Source organism: Dreissena polymorpha, chromosome 11 (assembly GCF_020536995.1).
Source record: "Dreissena polymorpha isolate Duluth1 chromosome 11, UMN_Dpol_1.0, whole genome shotgun sequence".
Classification (NCBI taxonomy): Eukaryota; Metazoa; Mollusca; class Bivalvia; order Myida; family Dreissenidae; genus Dreissena; species Dreissena polymorpha.
Genome location: NC_068365.1, coordinates 85,931,343 through 85,956,519, shown reverse-complemented (window position 1 = coordinate 85,956,519; position 25,177 = coordinate 85,931,343). Strand labels below are relative to the sequence as shown.

The following is a 25,177-nucleotide window of genomic DNA, read 5'->3' as shown; positions in this document are numbered from 1 at the left end:
TTGCAATAACTTTTGAAATATTGAAGATAGCAACTTGATATTTGGCATGCATGTGTATGGCATGGAGCTGCACATTTTGAGTGCTGAAATATCAAGGTCAAGGTCATTCTTCAAGGTCAAAGGTCAAATATATGGGTCAAAATTGCTCATTTAATGTACACTTTTGCAATATTGATGATAGCAACTTGATATTTAGCATGCATGTGTATCTCATGGAGCTGCACATTTTGAGTGGGGAAAAGGTCAAGGTCATCCTTCAATTTCAAAGGTCAAATATATGGGGACATAGTGTTTCACAAACACATCGCTTTTTACCGTTGGACATAAATCCCATGGCTATGTCACACTTTCTTTTTCTTTAGTAGCAATACAATATTTTATCTCTCCTGTCACAGGACTTAAGACAAACAATAAATGTTGTGTTTATGCAAAATATGGGAAAATGGACTATATTGGATAGTGTTTGATATTTGATGTGCTGTCCAGAAATAAATTAATAACACTTTAAGGCTTCATATATTTTGCAAAAATTTCTCATTGTATGTTTTTTAATGTTTCTTCCTATGGGATTTTGTGAGAGACACTTTATGGGAACATTATTGATGGCAATTAAGGCATAGTTTCGTCTTTTTGGGCCAAAATTCAGCCCCATTCCCCGCTGCCAAAAGTACACATATTCCTCCCCAAATTAAAATCAAATTTCTCTAAAAAACAAAAAAGTAAACAAAATTGATTTTTTTATATTTATGTTATTTCAGTTAAACAGGTATCTAAAACAAGTATTTTAAAACATTGCCTGTGTTTGTTTTTATTAATTATGTCTACTTAATGTTACTAGATTTCACTATTTTAAGTAAATAAAAATATATACTTTCATTCCCCCTGTGAAGGTATTCAAGCTCTTCAATTATAAATCCATCCTCAACGGTCTAGCCCCATTTCCTTGGAGTGAGAATAAGCCTTGGCAATCTAATAGTTAATATTAAAAATTGGGGTTGCCTTGGCGTAGTGGATATGGTGTCCGCAACTGGGAGGTCATGGGTTCGTTCCCCACTGTGGAAGCGTTCTTTAGATCTCTCTCAAAGACACCAAGTAATGGTTCTAGTCCCAGGAAACGGACTGGAGAGCGTTTCAAATAAGCCTTTCAATGCAATTGAGCTCAAATAAAAAGGTTTAAACTTATATTGAAAATTTCTCAATTTGCCCATCCATAAATAAAGTCAAATGCAATTCTTTCTGGGTGTCAAAAGATGCATTTGAAGAATTACATAAAGACAATGTTTGTATGTGTATTTGAAAGCGTATTCAAAGTTCAAACATTTAATGTAGCTTTTATTAATAATTAACATAAAAAGCTAAATCGTTGAACATGGTTTACAATTCAAATTATCATATATTTTCAATTTAATAATTTAATTTTCTACGTAACATTTTATTAAATATATGCCTCAAACCAGTCATGCATTTTGTTTATATTGTTTTTTAATATAAATCAAATTTCTTTAGGACATGAAGGGGAATAAAAGAGGAGTCAAATGGCTGCACATGAATAAAGTTTCGTTTCTCAGATTTAATTTCATATTTACTGTACAAGGCACTGATGAATCTTAAACTCATATCTCTATACACCTCTGAAGAAGACATATAGTTGAAAGCGCTAGGGTATAGGATACTTATTGTTTACACTGTTTGAACAATTTCTTCTTCATAAATTATACTTGTGTATAATTGTTCTTGTATCCTCATAGGATCCAGTGTTTTTGAAAGTACCTTCGCTGGTCTTTTACTATCTTTCTAAACCATTTGTTTGAATTAAATTGAAGATGAATATCATAACCAGTATATTACTTGGAAAGTATTAGAATGGTGTTTTACAGGGAAATCATTGAAGTAATAATTCCTTAAACAATGTCAGTTTAATCAAAGTTTTTTTTATCTCATTAAATGGCCTCCGGTAACATAATTTTTATTTTGCTCTTTGATTGAAATATTTAAGATGCGTCTTGAAATTTTGCCAGACCTCATGGTGTTGACAGGTGAAATTTAAATACGGTTTAATAGTGAATTGTGTTTTAGATTTCATTTGAAATAGGTATTAATTATATAACAATGGCACCGCATAACGGATGCCAACGCTCGGCTGCAAAAGCTTGTCAGAATTGACCTTGACCTTTGACCTAGTGACCCAAAATTGGGTGTTGCGTGTAGAACTCATCAAGGTGCATCTTCTTATGAAGTTTCAAAGTTGTAGTTGGAAGCACTTTGATTTTAGAGCCAATGTTAAGGTTTAAGCACGACGCCTACGGCGGACGGATGACGGCAGACCGCGAGCTGGCTATGACAATACCTCAGGTTTTTCCGAAAACAGCCAAGCTAAAAATGGATGTGGCGTGTAGAAATGAGGAAGGTGAATGTATATATGAAGTTTAAAAGTTGTAGGTGGAAGCACTTTTATTGTAGAGGCTATGTTAAAGTTAAATATTAGAGGTCACAGCGACTTTGACCTAGTGACCAAAAATGGGTGTGGCATGTAGAACTCATCAAGGTGCATGTTCATATGAAGTTTCAAAGTTGTAGGTGGAAGCACTTTGATTTTAGAGCGAATGTAAAGGTTTATGTTAAAGTTTTATATTAGAAGTTACATTGACCTTGACCTTTGACCTAGTGACCCAAAAATGGGTGTGGCGTGTAGAACTCATCAAGGTGCATCTACAAATGAAGTTTCAAAGTTGTAGGTGGAAGCACTTTGATTTTAGAGCCTATGTTAAAGTTTTATATTAGAGGTCACAGTGACCTTGACCGTTGACCTAGTGACCCAGAAATTGGTGTGGCGTGTAGAACTAATCAATGTGCATCTACATATGAAGTTTCAAAGTTGTACTTGGAAGCACTTTGATTTTAGAGCCAATGTTAAGGTTTTAGCATGACGCCTATGTCGGACGGCTGACATCGGACAACGAGCTGGCTATGACAATACCTGTGGTTTTCTCCGAAAACAGCAGAGCTAAAAAAAGTTCGAAAGTGTGAGTTTGCGAAAACAGCCGAGCTAAAAAAAGTTCGAAAGTGTGAGTTTGCGACATACTTTTGGGGGGGGGGGGGAGTCTAAGAGTTTGTGACAGTAAGGGAGGGGGGTGGTAAAAATGGTGAAAAAAGCTTGACATACTTTGTCATTCATTTTACAAAAAAGCTACCCCCAAAATTAAGTAACCTAGGGGAAAACTGACTTTCATTTTGCAAAAAAGCTATCCCCAAAAAGATGTTTTATGTATTATATAAATTGTCTAGCCTGATGTGTCAAACGTAGAGCTGACAGGTGTAGTGTGTAACCCACAACATGGTGGAACCCTTGTCAGATAAACTCTTAATTGGTAGAATTGGATGCCCTTACATTTCAGCTGGAATTGAGATAATTGTTTGTGGAAATAAAAATATAATTGCCAAGGAAAGTCTGGTGGGACACAGATTCAATCTGTTATTTGATAGTTCAACCAAAATAAACTATACAGCAACTTAAGTTGTTAAATCTTACATACCTTTATGCCTCTGACATTATTAGCTTTAGAATCATCCAGGTAATTAGAGGGCTTTCACTGTATTAATTGTCAGAATTACTCTTTAAAAAGTGGATTTTGCATTTTGTATGCATCATGTTTTTAATGAAAAAGTTAATTGATGACAATGTCATAGACATGTTATTGTTTTTATTGATCAATTAACACATTTATTATTGTTATGCTTTGTTAAAAAATTTTGCTTCTGCTTTTAAGTTTTTCTTAGAAAAAGGACCTTTGAACAAAACATTTGCTACAGCACTTCATCGTAATTGGTTCCAAGCAGTGCCTCAGCTGGTTGCCAGCCAGCAGATGTTATGTAAATGGCAAAAAACATGAATGCATCAGGATTACTTACATTTTTTTCCCAAACAACAATTGTTATGCCTGTCACTTTGGCAACATTCTACTTATTTTTGCCCCATTTCTAATCCATTGTCAAGTCAGCGGCAAATTCAACTGCCACGGTTGTCCACATTTTCCTGTTTTATGTGTGAAATGTCATGTAATACGGAACAGATGCAGACAGTATTGGTGTTATTCCTTGCAGAAAATATAATAAGTATTATTGATTTCCACATAGTTCTCTCCCTTGTCATGTCTCCTTCAGTATAACTGCACAATATGCTAAAGCTTGTGTAGGTTATGTTAAGGACCCACATGTGATTTAGACATTGTGAAAACAAAATGACAAGATATTTATTTAAAATTTCTTAACATATTAAATGAGATTTCCAGGTTGTATAGTTTAACATAAAATATATATATAATGAAATATTCACTTGTTTTGATTACCTGCCGCATTGATTTAATCTGAATAATTAATATTTAAATCTGAATAATTGATACTTTGAGATATCATGCAAGAGTCGCTAAACTTCGGGTTTAAACTATATGTCAACCTTTCATGAAAAACTTCCTATAAATACAATTCATGTTTTTAAGTTATCAGTGTCATAAATGCTGTATGTTTTAATAGAAACTTAAATCACAATGTGATGGTAGTTTAAGATTTTATGAAATCTTTAATGATCGATTTGAGGTTGCTTTTATTGATCGGGATCGAAATCAAAGATCGTTGCGATATCACCAGCCTTCCCACCTTCCATGAATACTGTAAGAGCTGCTAATGATCACTAATTAAGGTTGTTGCGGATACATGTGTCCAATAAAATTATCACTTGTGACAATTGCAAAAGTGAGTCACAGATCGTGAGTGCAATTACAAAGGTATTGGGTTTCATTACTTGCAATTAATTTCATGTATTATGTATCCTGATGGAATGGGAATGGTATTGAACGAAAGAAAAAATGCAACTTAATGCAAAAGTGTAAGGGCGATGTTCAGTGAAATACTGGACAATAGAAAATAATCTAAGGTCCATAGAATCAAGCAATATCCTCTGCAGTAATTGTGCTGGTGGTGTTTGGGATGGTGGTAATGCTGGCTTGTTAGAAAAAGATTCTTTGATATAACAGAGTCTCCAAGGACTTTGAAAGGGACAAACTTGAAGTAATTATTAAAAATCCTTCATGAAAGATTTATGAACCAAATTAATTGATCATGGTAGCTATCAGATAATGATATTCTAATTGAAGATGGACTTATGCATAATTTATGACTAAAAGAAAGAATGCCTTGGTTTTGTGTCACGTGAATGTGTCTGTAGAGTCATGAGAATTCATATTCCATTAAAAGATTCATGAAAGTCCACTTAGTGTGTCTTAAATTATCAAGAGAACAATTGTCCCTAGTTACCATTTTCTCAAAGACTAAAAGATGCCATAAAGTGGTTTTTCCAAAGTTTCTCAAAAACTTGTGGGACTGGTTTCTTAATTTGCCATTGAAAAGGTAAAACAGGGAAGATTTAAAACATGTTTTTGAACAAACTAATCTACAGATACCTATTGCAATCTTCTGATAACAGTTTCACAGTTCAGATCACAAGCTCTTGATTTGATAAGTGGTCCTTACCACAGATATACATGTAGATGAAAACTTTTTTTTTTATCAAAACATGATTTTAATATTATCAGCTCAGAATAGACATGTTTATTGCTGATGATCTAAAATTGTCAGATATTTAATACTCCATAACCTTGATACTGTGGGATTATAATTATGTCAATAAAAAATGTGATAAAATCATTGAGTTGCAAATTTTGGATGAATTAATTCAAGATTGTGGGTATTATAAAGAGGCTATGAAGGATGAGTCAAGAAGTGATACCCTGACTTTCTGCTGAATGCTTTGCAGCTGGGAGTGTGGTCTGTAAACAAGGGCTGATGTAGAGAGAGGGAGGGAGCTACCTAAACAATGGCAGATAAAGGGATGGGGAGGGAGCTACCTAAACAAGGGCAGATGAAGGGAGGGGAAGGGAGCTACCTAAAAAGGGCAGATGAAGGGAGAGGAGGGAGCTACCTAAATAAGGGCAGATGTAGGTAGGGGGAGGGAGCTACATAAACAAGGGCAGATAAAGGGAGCGGGAGGGAGCTACCTAAACAAGGGCAGATGTAGGGAGGGGGAGGGAGCTACCTAAAATAGGGCAGATGAAGGGAGACGGAGGGAGCTACCTATGTACCTTATGTATTGGTCTCGCTCTATGAAAATTGGTCTTAATGGATATTGGTTAAATGCCGTCCCAGTGCAGACTGCACATGCTAATCAGAGGACAACACTTTCCTCCTAGACTTGATTTTCGTTTAGAAGATACTTTTTTTAAAACAAAACATTCCATAATAGCAGAAAGTGTTGTTCTGATTAGATTGTGCAGACTGCACTGGCAAATGTGGGACAACACTTTATGCACATGCATTAAGACCCGTTTTTTCAGAGCACGTCTCATATATATCTCCTGAAAAATGTCAAAGATTCAATCTTTATGCATCACGCTGACATTATAATCACTTATTATAATAAGAGTAATATAAAAGTTTTCACATTATTAACATTGTCATGTTGCACGTATGTCATAAAAGAAGTCAAAAACATTTAAACTATTATCTACAAAATAGCAATAGTTTTTACAACTGATCAGCTATACTTTTAAAACCTTAATGTCGGTTCATAGTATATGTCTACATATCTGTTTTCCATGGTTAGAAAGTGCAGATATGTGCCACCCATTCTAACTCCCAACACACAATCTGCAGCTGGTGTATGATGGGAATGCATAAACAGGGTCAGACACAGGAAGTGCAGATATATGCCACCTCTTTAACCTCCCAACACAGAATCTGCAGCTGGTGTATGATGGAAATGGTTGAACAGGGTCAGGCACAGGAAGTGCAGATATGTGCCACCTGTCTTCTACCTCCCAACACAGAATCTTCAGCCGGTGTATGATGGGAATGTATGAACAGTATCAGACACAGGAAGTGCAGATATGTGCCACCTCTTCTACCTCCCAACACAGAATCTGCAGCTGGTGTATGATGGGAATGTATGAACAGGGTCAGACACAGGAAGTGCAGATATGTGCCACCTCTTCTACCTCCAAACACAGAATCTGCAGCTGGTGTATGATGGGAATGGTTGAACAGGGTCAGACACAGGAAGTGCAGATATGTGCCACCTCTTCTACCTACCAACACAGAATCTGCAGCTGGTGTATGATGGGAATGTTTGAACAGTATCAGACACAGGAAGTGCAGATATGTGCCACCTCTTATACCTCCCAACACAGAATCTGCAGCTGGTGTATGATGGGAATGTTTGAACAGTATCAGACACAGGAAGTGCAGATATGTTCCAGCTCTTCTACCTCCCAACACAGAATCTGCAGCTGGTGTATGGTGGGAATGTATGAACTGGATCAGACACAGGAAGTGCAGATATGTGCCACCTCTTCTACCTCCCAACACAGAATCTACAGCTGGTGTATGATGGAAATGTTTGAACAGGATCAGACACAGGAAGTGCAGATATGTGCCACCTCTTCTACCTACCAACACAGAATATGCAGCTGGTGTATGATGGAAATGTATGAACAGGGTCAGACACAGGAAGTGCAGATATGTGCCACCTCTTCTACCTCCCAACACAGAATCTGCAGCTGGTGTATGATGGGAATGTTTGAACTGGATCAGACACAGGAAGTGCAGATATGTGCCACCTCTTATACCTCCCAACACAGAATCTTCAGCTGGTGTATGATGGGAATGTTTGAACAGTATCAGACACAGGAAGTGCAGATTTGTGCCACCTCTTCTATCTCCCAACACAGAATCTGCAGCTGGTGTATGATGGGAATGTTTGAACAGTATCAGACACAGGAAGTGCAGATATGTTCCAGCTCTTCTACCTCCTAACACAGAATCTGCAGCTGGTGTATGATGGGAATGTTTGAACAGTATCAGACACAGGAAGTGCAGATATGTGCAACCTCTTCTATCTCCCAACACAGAATCTTCAGCTGTTGTATGATGGGAATGTTTGAACAGGGTCAGACACCGGAAGTGCCAAGATTTGAAGTGATATTTTGACTTGAATGCATAACATGAGGCATTAATTTCCTCAAATGAATTTAAAAGCAACAGAATATCAGTTCTGTTGTCCTTGATCCTTTGATCTTTAAATGTTGTGATATTTATTAGAGTCTAAACATTAGTTCATCATAATGTTAGGAATTTAAAAAGGTTTTGCTACCCAAGAGATCAAAAATATATTTGAATGATCATTCGGCTTATCTATGTAGAGAAATGTACAGTGGAAAGGTTTTTAGTGTCATGGTCACCACACAACCCAGGACCAATGTCATCACTCTGCACACCTGTGTCTGCTCGTGTCAATTCAATATGGACTTGGTAAACCAAACAACAAATAGACAATATTTTTTATGTACCGAAAATGTACACAACAGACCATAAGTACCAGTAATTATAAACTATTGTCAATGGCAAAATATGTGTATTATTATTCCACATTACATAATTTTGATATGCTCAAATACATGAATTGATTAAACACACAAAATAATGACACAGAATTTCAAGTCACTCAAAAATGTGTCATGTAGAAAATGAAATTAAAAATATAATCTCAGAAGGCAAGATACACATGTATTTACTGCGTATTATTTGTGATAAAGCTTTTAGTTGTCTGTCAAAAACGCACAGATCAGATTATTCTGTAGATTTATCCTGCCATTTGCATAAAACACAAAATGTACTTTGAAACATTTGTCTTGGGTTTTGTTGAAAACATCTTCAGAATGGCACCAGACAGATTGGCAGTGTCAGGGTGATTATCCCAGATATTGTGGCGACATTCTATTTTTGTTGTAGATGAAAAAACGAAGCAGACACCAAACAAATATAGCAATTAATTACATGCTGACGTCTATGAACCTGCTTGATTGATATCATTTATGAATTTGAAGAAACCTTTGGTCGGATAATTCATTCTTTATTATGCACATTATTTGTGTTGCTCTAATAGTTTTACAAATGGCATATCATATAATAATTAGTTAATATTTTTTTGCATTATTAATTACACCTTTTGAGGAAATATATTTTGTCTGATTACTTGTAATGAAAATTCAAATTCATGTTTCATTCTTAAATGTCTGCACACATACAATTAGGGTTGCATACACTTTTTTGTATTATGTTACTAAAAGTATTTAGTCTGTGGAATTAATAAAATGATGAAACTGACATTACAGACTGTGATTATTATTCCATAATAATTTTTAATTCAACAAGAATGTAAAATGGTATATGTTAAACGGTCATATATTTTATAAAGGTCTTCGAAAGATCATTGTAGAAAATTATTCTTCTATATAGTGGCATCCCTAATGATTTCCAATCCACCTCTTTATATTATAATTTTTTTTTACACTATTTTGTTACCATTTTGGGTATTACATGATACTATTAGGTAAATTTGCTGTAAAACATCCTTGCATAATGCATCCATTGGCAAGGGCCTAACATGGAAGCAACTAATGTGCTAGTGGGTTTAAGTGAGATGGAATAATGGACACTGGCATCACCTGCCATAATTTGCAGAGGGCAATAAACTGTCTGCTGTGGAAACAGAGCATTTTTTATTTGCAACCAGATTTGAAATGGCATGGACTTTTTTCACTTCAAAGTCTGATCAATTTATTTTTGTTTGTCATATTTAATTAACAAATAATATGTCTGATTAACTATGGTTTTTGTTAATCATTTGAATTTGCGGAAGCTAAGCGACAAATCACATTCTGCTGTTTATTCTAGGATTTAAAAAACATTAAAGGAAGTCATGCAAGTGCAGGGTTAAAAGTCTTCTGGTTTGTGCCGGAATTCCAGTTTTTCAGGGCACCAAAAGGTTGTTTTCATAATTCATGTAAATTCGTTGAGATAATTTGGTGGGGGGAGGGGGGGGGGGGTAGAGGTTGACCCCCTCGCATTGTCCAAGCAACATGAAACGTTTATCAAGCAAACAAAAACATGGAACTAAAAAAATAGGCTTTGTAATGGACATTGCGGAACATGTTTCGGTGAACGAGCTGCAATTTTGTAAATTAACAAAAGCAGGTGCCGGAAAGAGTAATCATTCTTTACATTGTAATCTGCGCGAAAAATAAAGGAAGGCAAGAATTTGCGACATTTTCGAATCATTTACGTCAAACGAGCGCCATAATCAAAAATAGTTGCTTTTCGACGTAAAACGAATTTGACATCGAGAGAGTTAAAGAGTTTTAGCAACTCTCAATCAAATTCAGTTGTACAAACTACTTTTACATGGAAGGGGGGAAAAACTGGCCGAAAAGTGAAGAATAAATGTAAAAGATCAGTAAAATAAACAATAAGGGGGGGGGGGAGGCAGTTTTAGCTACTATCAATCATATTATGTTGTTAAAACTGCTTTAACAAATTAGGGGGGGGGGCAAACTGGCCAGGGCGGAAAACTAGCCGAAAGGTGAATAATACATGTTAAAGATAAGGGGGTGGGGGCAGTTTTAGCAACTCTATCAAATTCTGTTGTTAAAACTGCTTTTATATGTTTGGGGGGGGGGGGGGAACTGGCCAGGGGGGAAAAACTGGCTGAAAACTAAGGTGAAGAATAAATGCGAAACAGAAGTAAAATAAAAGATAAGGGGGTTGAGGCAGTTTTAGCAACTCTCTATCAAATTCTGTTGTTAAAAGTGCTTTTACAAGGTAGGGGGGAAAACTTGCCAGGGGAGAAAACTGGCCGAAAGGTGAATAATACATATTAAAGATAAGTACAATAAAAGACATGGGGGTGGAGGCAGTTTTAGCAACTCTCTATCAAATTCTGTTGTTAAAACTGCTTTCACATGGTGAGGGGGGGGGGGGGGAACTGGCCAGGGGGGAAAAACTGGCCTAAAGGTGAAGAATAAATGTGAAAGATAAGTAAAATAAAAGATATGGGGATGGAGGCAGTTTTAGCAACTCTCAATAAAATTCTGTTGTTAAAACTGCTTTTACATGGTGGGGGGGGGGGGGGGACTGGCCAAAAGGTGAAGAATAAATCGAGGGGTTAAAGCCAGAACGTTATAAGTGCACTTTTTATCAAAAATCACTTTTTTGCACTTTCATAAAGTTATTCCAACGCTCTACAATATGCACTATTCCCTGGAATCATATCTTGAATACAACATAGTTTATCCGACAGAACCAAGGTGCACTAAGTGCTTATCGACAAATCTGGTGTATGCCAGAATGCTTCAAGTGCACTTAAATCATTTTGGCACAATAAGTTTTCATACATATTGAGAGGAAAAACATGTGCCAAAAGGATTTAAGTGCACTGAAATCATTTAAACATAAGCCATTTGTGCATATAATTTAGGCCACGACTTTTTTTTTATTGGTTTACAAAAATTATTTTGAAAATGGTCCATCGGGCGGTTGAAAAAAAAACAAAAAAAAAACATAATTGGAAAAAAAAGTTAATACTAATAACATCAGAACAAAGACAACATATCTTTTATAACCTTAACACAGAGACAAAAAATCAAATTATGCAATGAAACACATCTATATCTTCAAATTTAATGAGTCCTAACAGCAACTTTTGTAACATCAGGCAATTTTTAACACTCCATTACATGACATGCGTTCTTCTCCCATTAAAACGAAAAACTGCGCTTCATTTCCATAATTGGATGCGCACCATTACGCAATGCGATGCCCGTTGCATAAATCTTATATAAGATAAACTACTCATACACAAATTACCCGGTATGTGTTTGCTCTTACTCGACTTATGAGATCGTACATGAAAAAAAATCGAGGTAGATCGATCCATGCGTCGTCGCGGTAATGTTTGTCAAAGTTGTTGTTGTCATGAAAACTCGTTGATTTACAACGCAAAACGTCTTATTTGAACTGACGCGAATTAATTTAATCAAATTTGTCAACTTCGCTTTTGCTTTATTTTGATAATTTAATCCAAAGTTTAATGTTAGCAGGTCGATACATCTGTAGTCGAGAAGACGCTGGACGACCTGAAAATAAATCTCAAATACACACAAGTTTAATGTTAGCAAGTGTTTTTTTTACTGGAATTGTAAACAAGGAGTCAGTTAAAGTCTTCCGAAAATGTGCAGTCTGTGTGAATTGACAGTTTGACGTCATCAAAGGAAAGCCGCTTTCTGTCGGTAGCAATAAAGCGACAAATTTCGCGCCGAAAAAATTGGCTTCCTTTCTCTAGCAATCAACATGCCGAACTAATTGTGTGTTTGTTTCTCAATTGCAATCCTCCAATTTAATAAAAGTACGTGCATAGCTCCGCCTTCGAATCTTTTGCAGAGAACGGAGGCGGAGTTTAACGGTTAATTGAGCTAGTGTTTTACGCAAGTTGAGTTCCGATTTGCCGAAATTACTCGGCCCTAAGCATTGAAACGACAAATACATTTATCAATGATTTTCCGAGATATACCGATTTGTTCCGATTTCCAAACTTTCTGTACAGTTCCTATAAACTATGGCGGACGTGTTTACAAAATTCCTAAACACATATATCGTGTTTTATTGGATTATTTATACTAATTATCAAATACTTTTTTATCTACTATAATATCGGGTTTGTTTAATATAATTAACATGTTAAACAATATAGTTGCGTCACAGACTCGGAAATAAATTTTGATGGGGTCGACATTTTACTGACGCTGATTTTCTTATTGTCTGTAATTTTTACCCGAAATAAATTTTAAGAAGTGCCCTTAAAAGGACTGGTACATAATGTGTCACATTGAAAAATATCCCGATCTCTGCAATATATGTGAACCAATCGTTGATTGTACTTACTTGATTTTATTCGCAACCGTACTCAAACCGGATCGTTTTTTTCTCGTTTCGCTCGTTTTGCAGTGCGGTCGGGAATAAAATATTTAAAAAAAGACGATTTTCCGATTTTATTTTTTTTCCCATTTTCCAAAAATTAGGGTCGGCGGTTTTGTAAACCAAGAAATATAAAAGTCGTGGCCTTAAGGTAAAAACAAAATATGAAGCCCTTACCTTGTTAAGGAATTATTGCATCTTGTTTATTTAAACAGGAATACACAAACTATTGTGCTAATTTGTAATTAGATAGGGAAATATGCCTTTATCGGTGCTTATCTAAAAGACATTATTCTCCCACTAAGATGGTAAACTAAGATTTGATCTAGAGGCTGTTTTACCGATTCCATGTTCTCGTGTGAGCCAAGTTTATTATAAAAGAAAAAGAAAAAGTTTCAATATTTTCTTTTACTGTTTACAAAACACAAGTTTGACATGTTTATTGTGGAACGAAACTGAAGGAAAATGCGGCTGTGAAGTGGGTACCTGTCTTTTGACTTACATGAAATCCCTTCCCATCACAGTAAAGAATGTCTGTTTTTATTCTGACTGTTGTAGTGGTCAAAATCGAAAATAGGTAATTACTGTTGCATTGAAAATGTAAAAACATAGACACCATTGAACAAAAGTATTTAGAAAGTGAACATACCCAGATGGAGTGTGATAGTGTACCTGCTTCCATAGAATGAGCAAAGAAATTTACATTGGTATATTTACTAATGGGAACCAATTGTGAGGGTTACACCAAAGAGAACTCCGTATGTTGTAGTGCCTATGAAATACTATGACGCTTTTTATATCAAGCATGTAGCTTAAACTGTAATGCAGCAAAATGTTGTAAATGTAAGTGGACAAAAGGTTATATGGACAAAAATAAAATTGATAAAACTACAATTGTGATCCGGGTGTGTGTTTTTTAAGACTTAGTGCAGTTTTGATGACACCAGTTTTCAGTGTGGTAAACTCATATCCTCTATAAAATCAAATCAAATCCTCTATCAAAGGACCTTCTATAAAATGTGACATACAACCCTTGTAGATTCCAAACTTCCAATTACAGCAACAAAGAAGAAAGACCTGCCATCACTTTGCTCTGAAGGGATAATTCCTTCAGAATATCACCAGTATTTCAAGGATATTCCAGACCCAGATACAATAGAAGATAGATAAGATGCAGATGTGGAATAGAATATCTGAATCTTAACTTTCTTCCATTGTTAATGTTGGAGACACATTTGCATGTCCTGTTCAAATCTAGAATGCAAAAGAAAATAAGTATGTACTTCTACAAAAAGAATTACCATTATGATTATTAAAATAAACTTGTTTTAAGTGCACATGTTTCGTTTAGTCTCGTAAAATAGATGCATAGCACAAGGCTGTTTTGCTTTAATGGCACTAAGTCCTGTATGGCATAGGAAAAGCAGCGTTCAATTCTTATGCAAAATAGCATCAAGTGCACTTAACACAGTTGTACTCTGAAAATATATATGTTTTACGTTTATGCCAGAATGAAGTAAGTGCTATTTTGAATACAAAAGCATTAAAATATTGTATGCAATCATATAATATGTTTACAATGTCATAACAATACTATTACCTATATTATAACCAAATATTATGCTGATATTCATATTCATTTAAAAGTTGTAGTCTGTCAAACCTTAATTTTGCGTTTTTCTCCACTATTTGAAAAATGGAGTTATCACGTTCTGGCTTTAAAGGGATCTTTTCACGGTTTGGTTAATTGACAAAATTGAAAAAAGTTGTTTCAGAATCGCGAATTTTCGGTTTAGTTATGATATTTGTGAGGAAACAGTATTACTGAACATTTGCCATGGTCTAATATAGCCATTATATGCATCATTTTACGATTTAAAAACCTAAAAATTATAAAGTGTTGCAACGCGAAACAATTGAATAATTTGGAGAGTTCTGTTGTTGTCGTTTAAATTTGTGAAACTATAAATATTGCTTATATAGCGTATAAAATACGTCAGCATGTATGTTTGGCCGGATAGCTCAGTTGGCTAAAGCGTTTTTACTTCAGGATTCCGGGGGTCACTGGTTCGAGCCCTGCTGCGGGCTACTTTTTTTTCCTTTTTTAAATTTTATTTTTGATATTTTACTGGAGCTTTTAAAATTTAATGTTTACATTTATCAATATAAAGCATTTAATGACAAACTTCAAAACATGCCAAAATCTGTGAAAAGGCTCCTTTAACCCCTCGAAATGTAAAATAGAAGTAAAATAAAAGATAAGGGGGTGGAGGCAGTTTTAGCAACTATCAATTAAATTCTGTTGTTAAAACTACTTTTACATGTTTGGGGGAAAACTGGCCAGGCGGTAAAAACTGGCCGAAAGGTGTACACGGAAAGATATATTGAATGAAGACTCGAGGGGGAAGAATTGGCCTAGGCCACTTTTTCTCTGGGGAAAAAATGGACTAGTCCATTTTTTCCCCTGGGAAAAAGTTGCCAGGGGGGGAAAAATGGCCTGTTACACCGGTTAACTTTTTGCTGCATTTATCCCCCCTGTAAGCATAATACAAAAGCTTTCTTGCTAAAAATTGGTTAATATACTCGGAGCCTTTACCTAATGTATACCGTAGACACTTATAATTTTGTTTTTATTGTTGCATTATGGAAAATTAAAAACAAATAAATCAGACCTGCTTATTATCCGGAACTAGTTGACAAACTGTATATGTTGATTGTTTATTGAAATTTTTGTTTTTTTACAATAAAAAATAATATATAAACTCTCCTTTATAAAATGAACTTTAAAATAAAATGAGGTTTTTCAGTTTTGCCAACTTTTGACCCTGCAACTGTCTGTAATTTACAATTCATCTCCTCCTTGCTGCCACTTGGAACATGGCAAAGATTTAAGAGGGCTTACTGTCAGGATGAGGGGAGGACAGCAGAGGAAGACAGAGTGGGATAGAGGATTTAGTTGAGTGTGACCTGACATTGGCAGGGGATTCAGTGGAGTGCGGTCTGTGATAGAAGATTTAGTGGAAAGTAGCCTGGCATTGGCAGGGGTGTTTGGCTGTCATGACGGGGCTGGAATTGGAATTAAGGGGCTGTGAGCATGTGATGTATGTAGGATTGGGAAGCCTTGTTGAGGACATGATGATTTGCCATTCTTCTTTTTTTGATTCCGTCTAATCTGGCAGGTGCTGAAGTGAAGATACTTAAAATAAACCCATGAAATAGAGTTTATTTCAAATTGTACTGTAGTTCTGTGTAGTGTACATAGTGTTTGCAGGTAATATTTTGCAAAGCAAGGGGTTAATATTACAAGGACACAATTCACAGGCTGGCAAAAATATACATTTATGAAAATGGAAAATATGGCATACTCCACAACAATTAATCAGCAATCTTCTAGCAATATCAGGAATAGAAAAAAATTCAATATGCCTGTTTTCAATACATTTGAATGGCTTCTGACTGTTGGCAAACACAATTAGTGTTATTACAGATGGTCAGCTGCCAAACACCACTGGTCAAGTGTCCAAAGCTCCTGGGCCTGACCACAGTTTGCCACTTGACCAGGCACTGTCCATTTCCACATTTTATTCATGATTTATTCATTGTCACACTTTCAATCTTCCATATTTGCATTCATATCACACCCAGCACGTGCAGGTGCTCTTTGAGTTTTACGACAGCATTTAAATTACAATATGTGAGACATAAATCCTTCCAAAGCGCCTGCCATCCGCTAACTTTGTTAAATTTTGACCAATGGTCACAACAATAGAGCCTGGTCAATTAATGTGCGGCCTATTGTTATTCACAGTGGCTGGACATGTGGGGGACAAATCTGGTCGGCGGCTAATGAATGATGGAAAAACACAAAACACAGCCAATCATATGTGGGGGCTGTTGACCAACCTTCCCCTTAAATTAGCTTTAAAGTTTATTGCCGTGTGCACATTGTATCCCAAACAATTTGTACCTTTCAGTTTGTGCAGCAATTTTTGTATGATAATAATCCGCAACTTTAAGGTTTTGGGACTTATACCTTATTACAGATTACTAAGTTTTGTGTCCATCTTCAGTGTATTGCATTTCTAAAATGTGATGATTGATTATGTTCTAAATCCATTCCAAGATATTCTTCAGGTTTCTTTACCACACCTTTGTGTTCACATTTGAACTAGAGACTTAAAGAAGTAGAGATCATTTAAAATTTCACACAAAACCAAGATCAAATCACATTATGAGCCAGAAGTATATTGTATATTGAGAATATGGTATGCAAGAAATAGAGCTTTAGTATTAATATTAGAGTGACTGTGATTAAGGATAGTAGCAACTGTGACAGTGACCCTCATAAATCATCTAGGGCCTTATAAATGGCAATGTCCCAAAGGACTTGAAGGGATATGCAGATATGACCCCACACTGGCCCTGGGGTCAAAGAGTAGTTTCTGGAAAATCAATATAGGGAATGAGGGAGGAGGAATAGTAATGAGCCTAATGCAGCCATTTCTTAATACCAGGACAGTCTGTCAAGATGGATCATCGGCAAGTCTTGGAATAATTTTGTTTAAAAAATGAGCTTGCAAAGTATGTAATGAGCCAATCATTCAACCTCACCAACAACCAAAGCCACAAACAGACCAGCCAACCAAGTAACCAGTCCATCAGCAAAAAAACAATCGGCAGAACATCCAGTTACCCATTTCACCAATTAATAAAGTTCAACCAATCAACCACTTATTAAAGACACCAATACAGCAATTGTGGCAGTCAACCAAAGTCCATCACACTATTATAATGTCCACCCATCATCAAGTCAGCAAACCAATCAACCAATTAACAATAACCACTTTCAATATGCAAAGTGAATCAACCAAGGAACAGAATAAGACAAAGTGTTACCTTAACCAGAGGTCAATATGTCATCTAAATTAGTGGAAACTGCTGTTAACTTTCCGCAAATCTTTAATTTGCACGTGGTGACATTTTAGTAATACGGTTATTTTCATTAGTTAGCGGTTTTAGGCACTAATTCTGCTTGCAGCAAGCTCCCATCTCACACAAGTAGCTTAATATACGCCATAATTGCTATTATTTCTGGCAACACATGCAATTATTGCTTCTGTCATCTTTAATATTATAATATCATTAATTATGTACTTACTGGGTACCAAGTGCTGCATGACTTGCAAACATGTGCAGCAAGGAAAGAAGTCCTCTGACATTTTGGGGTAATTGGAAATTGCAGTGCTGGTGTTGTTCTTTGTTTGTAACCATGAAGACTTTATGCAAACCGACTGGTAACACTTTGTTTTGAGTATTTAAAAAGATTTATTTTTCATAATTTCATTATCCTTGTATAAACTATCAGATTGACATGGAAATTTGTATAGTAAGTCCATCAAAATAATTGCATCAATATCATAACCAAAAATTATGACACATTTTGGGATGTATTGAATGTTTTTATTCATTATATAATTATCTTGAATCAATACACCAATAAATATCTTAAGTGCATTACAGTTCTAATTTATGTACACCATCATACATGAAAAAAGCATGACCATTGCATTAATAGATGAATCTCCTTTGGAAATATTTTCTGTCACATATCATGACAAATGATTAACAAATTATGACATAAAACTGGTCAAAGCAAATAGGAAACACACTGCCATGTGTTGTAGGTCTTAATTGATTACTCAAGTAAGACTGGTTCAGGAGTCTTTGATCTTAAAGGGAGGGAGTGTTTGATTCCAAGATGATGCCATATGGTGCAAATTACATCTTAATGAATTGCGTCTTAAGTGGACAGTAATAGAGTTAAAGCCTTTTAAACCTGTATGCAGATTTTAAACTGGTTCATTTTCACATGGTTTAAATTTATAATAAAAAATCAGAGGTTTATGGTGTGGCTTGTTTATTTTCTTCCTTAACCTTCCATGTGTCAGTTATTTGCATTTAATTAATTTATTTTTATACCCCACAAACAAAGTTTAGGGGGGTATATAGGAGTGAACAAATGTCTGTCGGTCGGTCGGTCTGTCTGTCGGTCCGTAATAAGTGTCTGCTCTCTAATTCAAGCAGTTTTCATCCGATCTTCACCAAACTTGGTCAGAAGTTGTATCTACATGATGTCTAGGACAAGTTCGAACATGGGCCTTGCCGAATCAAAAACTAGGTCACGGGGTCACTTATTGTGTTTTTAACATTCAGCATGTTGTCCGCTCTCTATTTTCAAGTAGTTTTCATCAGATCTTCACCAAACTTGGTCAGAAGTTGTATCTAGATGATCTTAAGGCCAAGTTTGAACATGGGCCTTGCCGGGTTAAAAACTTGGTCACGGGGTCACTTAGTGCGTTTTTTAACATTCAGCATGGTGTCCTCTCTCTTATTCAAGTAGTTTTCATCAGATCTTCACTAAACTTGTTCAGAAGTTTTATCTAGATGATCTGAAGGCCAAGTTCGAACATGGGCCATGCCGGATCAAAAACTAGGTCACAGGGTGACTTAGTACGTTTTACACATTGAGCATGGTGTCCGCTCTCTATTTCAAGTAGTTTGAATCCGATCTTCACAACACTTGGTCAGAAGTTGTAACTAGATGATGTGTAGGTCAAGTTCGAACTTGGGCCATGCCAGGTCAAAAACTAGGTCAAGGGGTCACTTAGTGTGTTTTAAACCTCACCATGTTGTCCGTTCTATAATTCAAGTAGTTTTTATCCAATCTTCACCAAAATTGGTCAGAAGTTGTATCTTGATAATGTCTAGGGCAAGTTTGAATATGGGTCATGCCGGGTCAAAAACAAGGTCACGGGGTCACTTAGTGTGTTATGAACATCACAATGTTGCCCGCTCTCTAACTCAAGTAGTTTTCATCCAATCTTCACCAAACTTGGTCAGAAGTTGTATCTAGATGTAGGTCAAGTTTGAATATGGGTCATGCCGGGTCAAAAACTAGGTCATGGGGTATCTTAGTGCGTTTTAAACCTCACCATGTTGTCTGCTCTCTAATTCAAAAAGTTTTCATCCAATCCTCACCAAGCTTGGTCACAAGTTTTATCTAAATGATCTCTAGGACAAGTTTGAACATGGGCCATTCTGGGCCTAAAACTAGGTCACAGGGTCACTTATTGCGTTTTTTAACATTCAGCATGGTGTCCGCTCTCTAATTCAAGTAGTTTACATCCGATCTTCACCAAACTTGGTCAGAAGTTTTATGGAGATGATCTTAAGGCCAAGTTAGAATATGGGCCTTTCTGGGTCAAACACTAGGTCAAGGGGTCACTTAGTGCGTTTTAAAAATTGAGCATGGTGTCCGCTGGTTTATGTGAATACGACATGCAAAATATTATGTGCCAATGCGGCATGTGGGGGTATTCGTCATGTCTGTGACAAAGCTCTAGTTGTATATTAAACTATAAGTAATTTTGTTTCATTATTCTTTAGTATTGCATAGAAGACGTAAAGACAATATTCAGTTAAGGATATACTTGCTTATAACATCTCTTTTATGTTGATGTTCAACCGGCGTATGATTACAATCTCATTTACATTATTATACCCGTTCTCTCTAGCTTTACTAACTAGACAAGATGTGGCAGACTTATGAGTGTACAATTAATAGTAAAGACTTTCAAATTGAAACAAGTAGGTCTCTATACCCAGCATTAACTCACTGTTAAACCCGCATCCATCAGTCAGGAAAATGTCTTCAGTAATTACATGTTTGAGACAGGGTAATAACAAGTCATGTCACATTCCATCACCCAATCTACTTCAAACCTTCCAACTCTTGCACCATGGTGTAGGTATAGGATTTCCTATATTGCATTCATACTGGTCCTATTTTGTGAGCAGGTCCCCTAAATCTCCTTCATGCTTCTGATACTTGCAAATTATGGTTGATAAGTGAGCTTGGGTCACTGGCAAGGTGTAATTTTTACCATGCTGATGACAGCAGAAAGCCTCTTAAAGTGAAACTGGTCACACAATAGACTTGGACTTGCTTAAGAAAGCATCTTAGGACTGGATGTATTGAAAACGAATTAAATGAAATTGACACAATAAAATCTAAGTTTATTTATAAAAATCTTTCGGACTTTTTAATAGCTTTCTTTTGACTTGTGTGAACACATATTAATAATTAAAAAAAAGTAATATAAATGTCTACTATTATTTTAAAACAGTTGATTTTATTTTAATTGCTACAGTAAAATGTAAACCAAACGTTATAGCATGTGTAGTTATTAGCTTGTAAATGGTGCTCACAAGTTTACATTTAGTAATAAATAACAATATGTTGCAAGAATATATGAATTATTGTTGATTTTTCTGTAAACTTTTTCTAAGATCAGCTGTATATAGCTGCATAGTTCAGCAACTGTAAACATCTTAAACTTAAATGGAGGTAACTGGAAGGGCATTGAATTAAAAAAAAAAGAGCATCACTATGAGAAAGTGTCATTGCAGATTAGCCTGTGTGTTCAACACTAGCTAATCAGGGTCCTGTGTGTTCAACACTAGCTAATCAGGGTCCTGTGTGTTCAACACTAGCTAATCAGGGTCCTGTGTGTTCAACACTAGCTAATCAGGGTCCTGTGTGTTTAACACTAGCTAATCAGGGTCCTGTGTGTTCAACACTAGCTAATCAGGGTCCTGTGTGTTCAACACTAGCTAACCAGGGTCCTGTGTGTTCAACACTAGCTAATCAGGGTCCTGTGTGTTCAACACTAGCTAATCAGGGTCCTGTGTGTTCAACACTAGCTAATCAGGGTCCTGTGTGTTTAACACTAGCTAATCAGGGTCCTGTGTGTTCAACACTAGTTAATCAGGATCCTGTGTGTTCAACACTAGCTAATCAGGGTCGAAACTTTCAACCTAAACTGGATTTTTGTGAAGAAGATACATTAAAAAATACATTAAATGCGGAAAGTGTCGTTCCTGATTAGGAATAAGGAATGCAGTATGCACAGGCTAATCTGGGTTGACACTTTACGCACTGTTAGAATGAGACTCAAATTTAAATATCACAAATGATTGAAAAAGTGTTTTGTATGGATAAAATAATAATAGTACAAGAAGTGATAGTTGTGAAATTGAAGAAGTTAATTCTGCAAATGTCTTATTACCTTTGTTAGCACTGTATTAACAACTGAGCAAACATCTTCTAAACTCTTAACTTGCATGCATATTATGATATTCATTATTGCACAACAAAATTGCACTAGATTCATCAAAGTAAATTTTGTGCAACTGACTATGCTTGATTTTGAATTTGTGTTCAATATATGACAAAACTAAGGGAACAATTAAGCAGTGCTCATGGAAAACCTGGCTTAATGCATGTGCGTAAAGTGTCGTCCCAGATTAGCCTGTGCAGTCCACACAGATTAATCAAGAATGACACTTTCTGCTTTTATGGAATTTTTTGTTTAAAAGAAGTCTCTTTTAAACGAAAATCTAATCCAGGCATAAAGTGCCCTCCCTGATTACATTAAACCCTATTTTCCCAGATAGAGGCTACTTTACTGTCTGTTGATCGATCACTTTGTGTTCAATACCATTGCCTTGCTGAATTACATGTGTCTGTTGATCGATCACTATGTGTTCAATACCATTGCAGTGCTGTATATCATGTGTCTGTTGATCGAGCACTATGTGTTCAATACCATTGCATAGCTGTATAGCATGTGTCTGTTGATGGGGCACTATGTGTTCAATACCATTGCAGTGCTGTATGGCATGTGTCTGTTAATGGGGCACTATGTGTTCAATACCATTACAGTGCTGTATATCATGTGTCTGTTGATCGAGCACTATGTGTTCAATACCATTGCAGTGCTGTATAGCATGTGTCTGTTGATCGAGCACTATGTGTTCAATACCATTGCAGTGCTGTATATCATGTGTCTGTTGATCCAGCACTATGTGTTCAATACCATTACAGTGCTGTATATCATGTGTCTGTTGATCTAGCACTATGTGTTCAATACCATTGCAGTGCTGTATATCATGTGTCTGTTGATCCAGCACTCTGTGTTTAATACCATTGTGGTGCTGTATATCATGTGTCTGTTGATCCAGCACTATGTGTTCAATACCATTGCAGTGCTGTATATCATGTGTCTGTTGATCGAGCACTATGTGTTCAATACCATTGCGGTGCTGTATATCATGTGTCTGTTGATCGAGCACTATGTGTTCAATACCATTGCGGTGCTGTATATCATGTGTCTGTTGATCGAACACTATGTGTTCAATACCATTGCAGTGCTGTATAACATGTGTCTGTTGATCGAGCACTATGTGTTCAATACCATTGCAGTGCTGTATAACATGTGTCTGTTGATCGAGCACTATGTGTTCAATACCATTGCAGTGCTGTATAACATGTGTCTGTTGATCGAGCACTATGTGTTCAATACCATTGCGGTGCTGTATATCATGTGTCTGTTGATCGAGCACTATGTGTTCAATACCATTGCGGTGCTGTATATCATGTGTCTGTTGATCGAGCACTATGTGTTCAATACCATTGTGGTGCTGTATATCATGTGTCTGTTGATCCAGCACTATGTGTTCAATACCATTGCAGTGCTGTATATCATGTGTCTGTTGATCCAGCACTATGTGTTCAATACCATTGCGGTGCTGTATATCATGTGTCTGTTGATCGAGCACTATGTGTTCAATACCATTGCAGTGCTGTATATCATGTGTCTGTTGATCGATCACTATGTGTTTAATACCATTGCGGTGCTGTATATCATGTGTCTGTTGATCCAGCACTATGTGTTCAATACCATTGCAGTGCTGTATATCATGTGTCTGTTGATCGAGCACTATGTGTTCAATACCATTGCGGTGCTGTATATCATGTGTCTGTTGATCGAGCACTATGTGTTCAATACCATTGCAGTGCTGTATATCATGTGTCTGTTGATTGAGCACTATGTGTTCAATACCATTGCAGTGCTGTATAGCATGTGTCTGTTGATGGGGCACTATGTGTTCAATACCATTGCAGTGCTGTATATCATGTGTCTGTTTATCGAGCACTATGTGTTCAATACCATTGCAGTGCTGTATAGCATGTGTCTGTTGATCGAGCACTATGTGTTCAATACCATTGCAGTGCTGTATAGCATGTGTCTGTTGATCGATCACTATGTGTTCAATACCATTTCATTGCTGTATAACATGTGTCTGTTGATCGAGCACTATGTGTTCAATACCATTGCAGTGCTGTATAACATGTGTCTGTTTATCGAGCACTATGTGTTCAATACCATTGCAGTGCTGTATATCATGTGTCTGTTGATCGAGCACTATGTGTACAATACCATTGCGGTGCTGTATAACATGTGTCTGTTGATGGTGCACTATGTGTTCAATACCATTGCAGTGCTGTATAGCATGTGTCTGTTGATGGGGCACTATGTGTTCAATACCATTGCAGTGCTGTATAGCATGTGTCTGTTGATTGAGCACTATGTGTTCAATACAATTGCAGTGCTGTATAGCATGTGTCTGTTGATCGAGCACTATGTGTTCAATACCATTGCATAGCTGTATAACATGTGTCTGTTGATGGGGCACTATGTGTTCAATACAATTGCAGTACTGTATAACATGTGTCTGTTTATCGAGCACTATGTGTTCAATACCATTGCAGTGCTGTATAGCATGTGTCTGTTGATGGGGCACTATGTGTTCAATACCATTGCATAGCTGTATAGCATGTGTCTGTTGATGGGGCACTATGTGTTCAATACCATTGCAGTGCTGTATAGCATGTGTCTGTTAATGGGGCACTATGTGTTCAATACCATTGCAGTGCTGTATAGCATGTGTCTGTTGATTGAGCACTTTGTGTTCAATACCATTGCATAGCTGTATAACATGTTTCTGGTCTATTTACAGCTCAGTGTCGTGACTCTCTGGGCATGCAGTCCGGAGCCATTCCTGACTCAGCCATCACAGCCAGCTCCTCTTTCGATGATGACACAGTCGGACCGAAGTTTGCAAGGTGAGATTTAATATCAGGTGCTTTTCAGTTCGGCTGGCTGGCTCAGTTGGTAGAATACTGGACTTTCTCCCTCTACCGTTACCCCTTTCCCACTCAGAAGCAAAGTGATAAAGCTATTAACTCACATTCTGTTCAGGTTTTATACTGTTTGCTGCTCACCAGTATCTAAGGATTCGAAATGAAGCCTTTAAAGCTTGAATCTAGTATGAATGGTCTTTAATTAATTTAACTTTCGAAGGGACTACAAATGCATTAAAATATATCTCTTAGTGGTAAAGGTTATGGCAGTTT

General features: G+C 36.5%; 1 protein-coding gene across 1 annotated transcript in view; it reads left to right on the top strand.

Moving 5' to 3' along the window:
- LOC127851928 (discoidin domain-containing receptor 2-like) overlaps positions 1-25,177 on the top strand; it is a 210,409-nt gene that overhangs the window by 118,940 nt on the left and 66,292 nt on the right. The window contains exon 3 of the mRNA XM_052385924.1: positions 24,781-24,886. Coding sequence (XP_052241884.1) covers positions 24,781-24,886 — 106 coding nt within the window. The remainder of the gene's footprint in view (positions 1-24,780; positions 24,887-25,177) is intronic.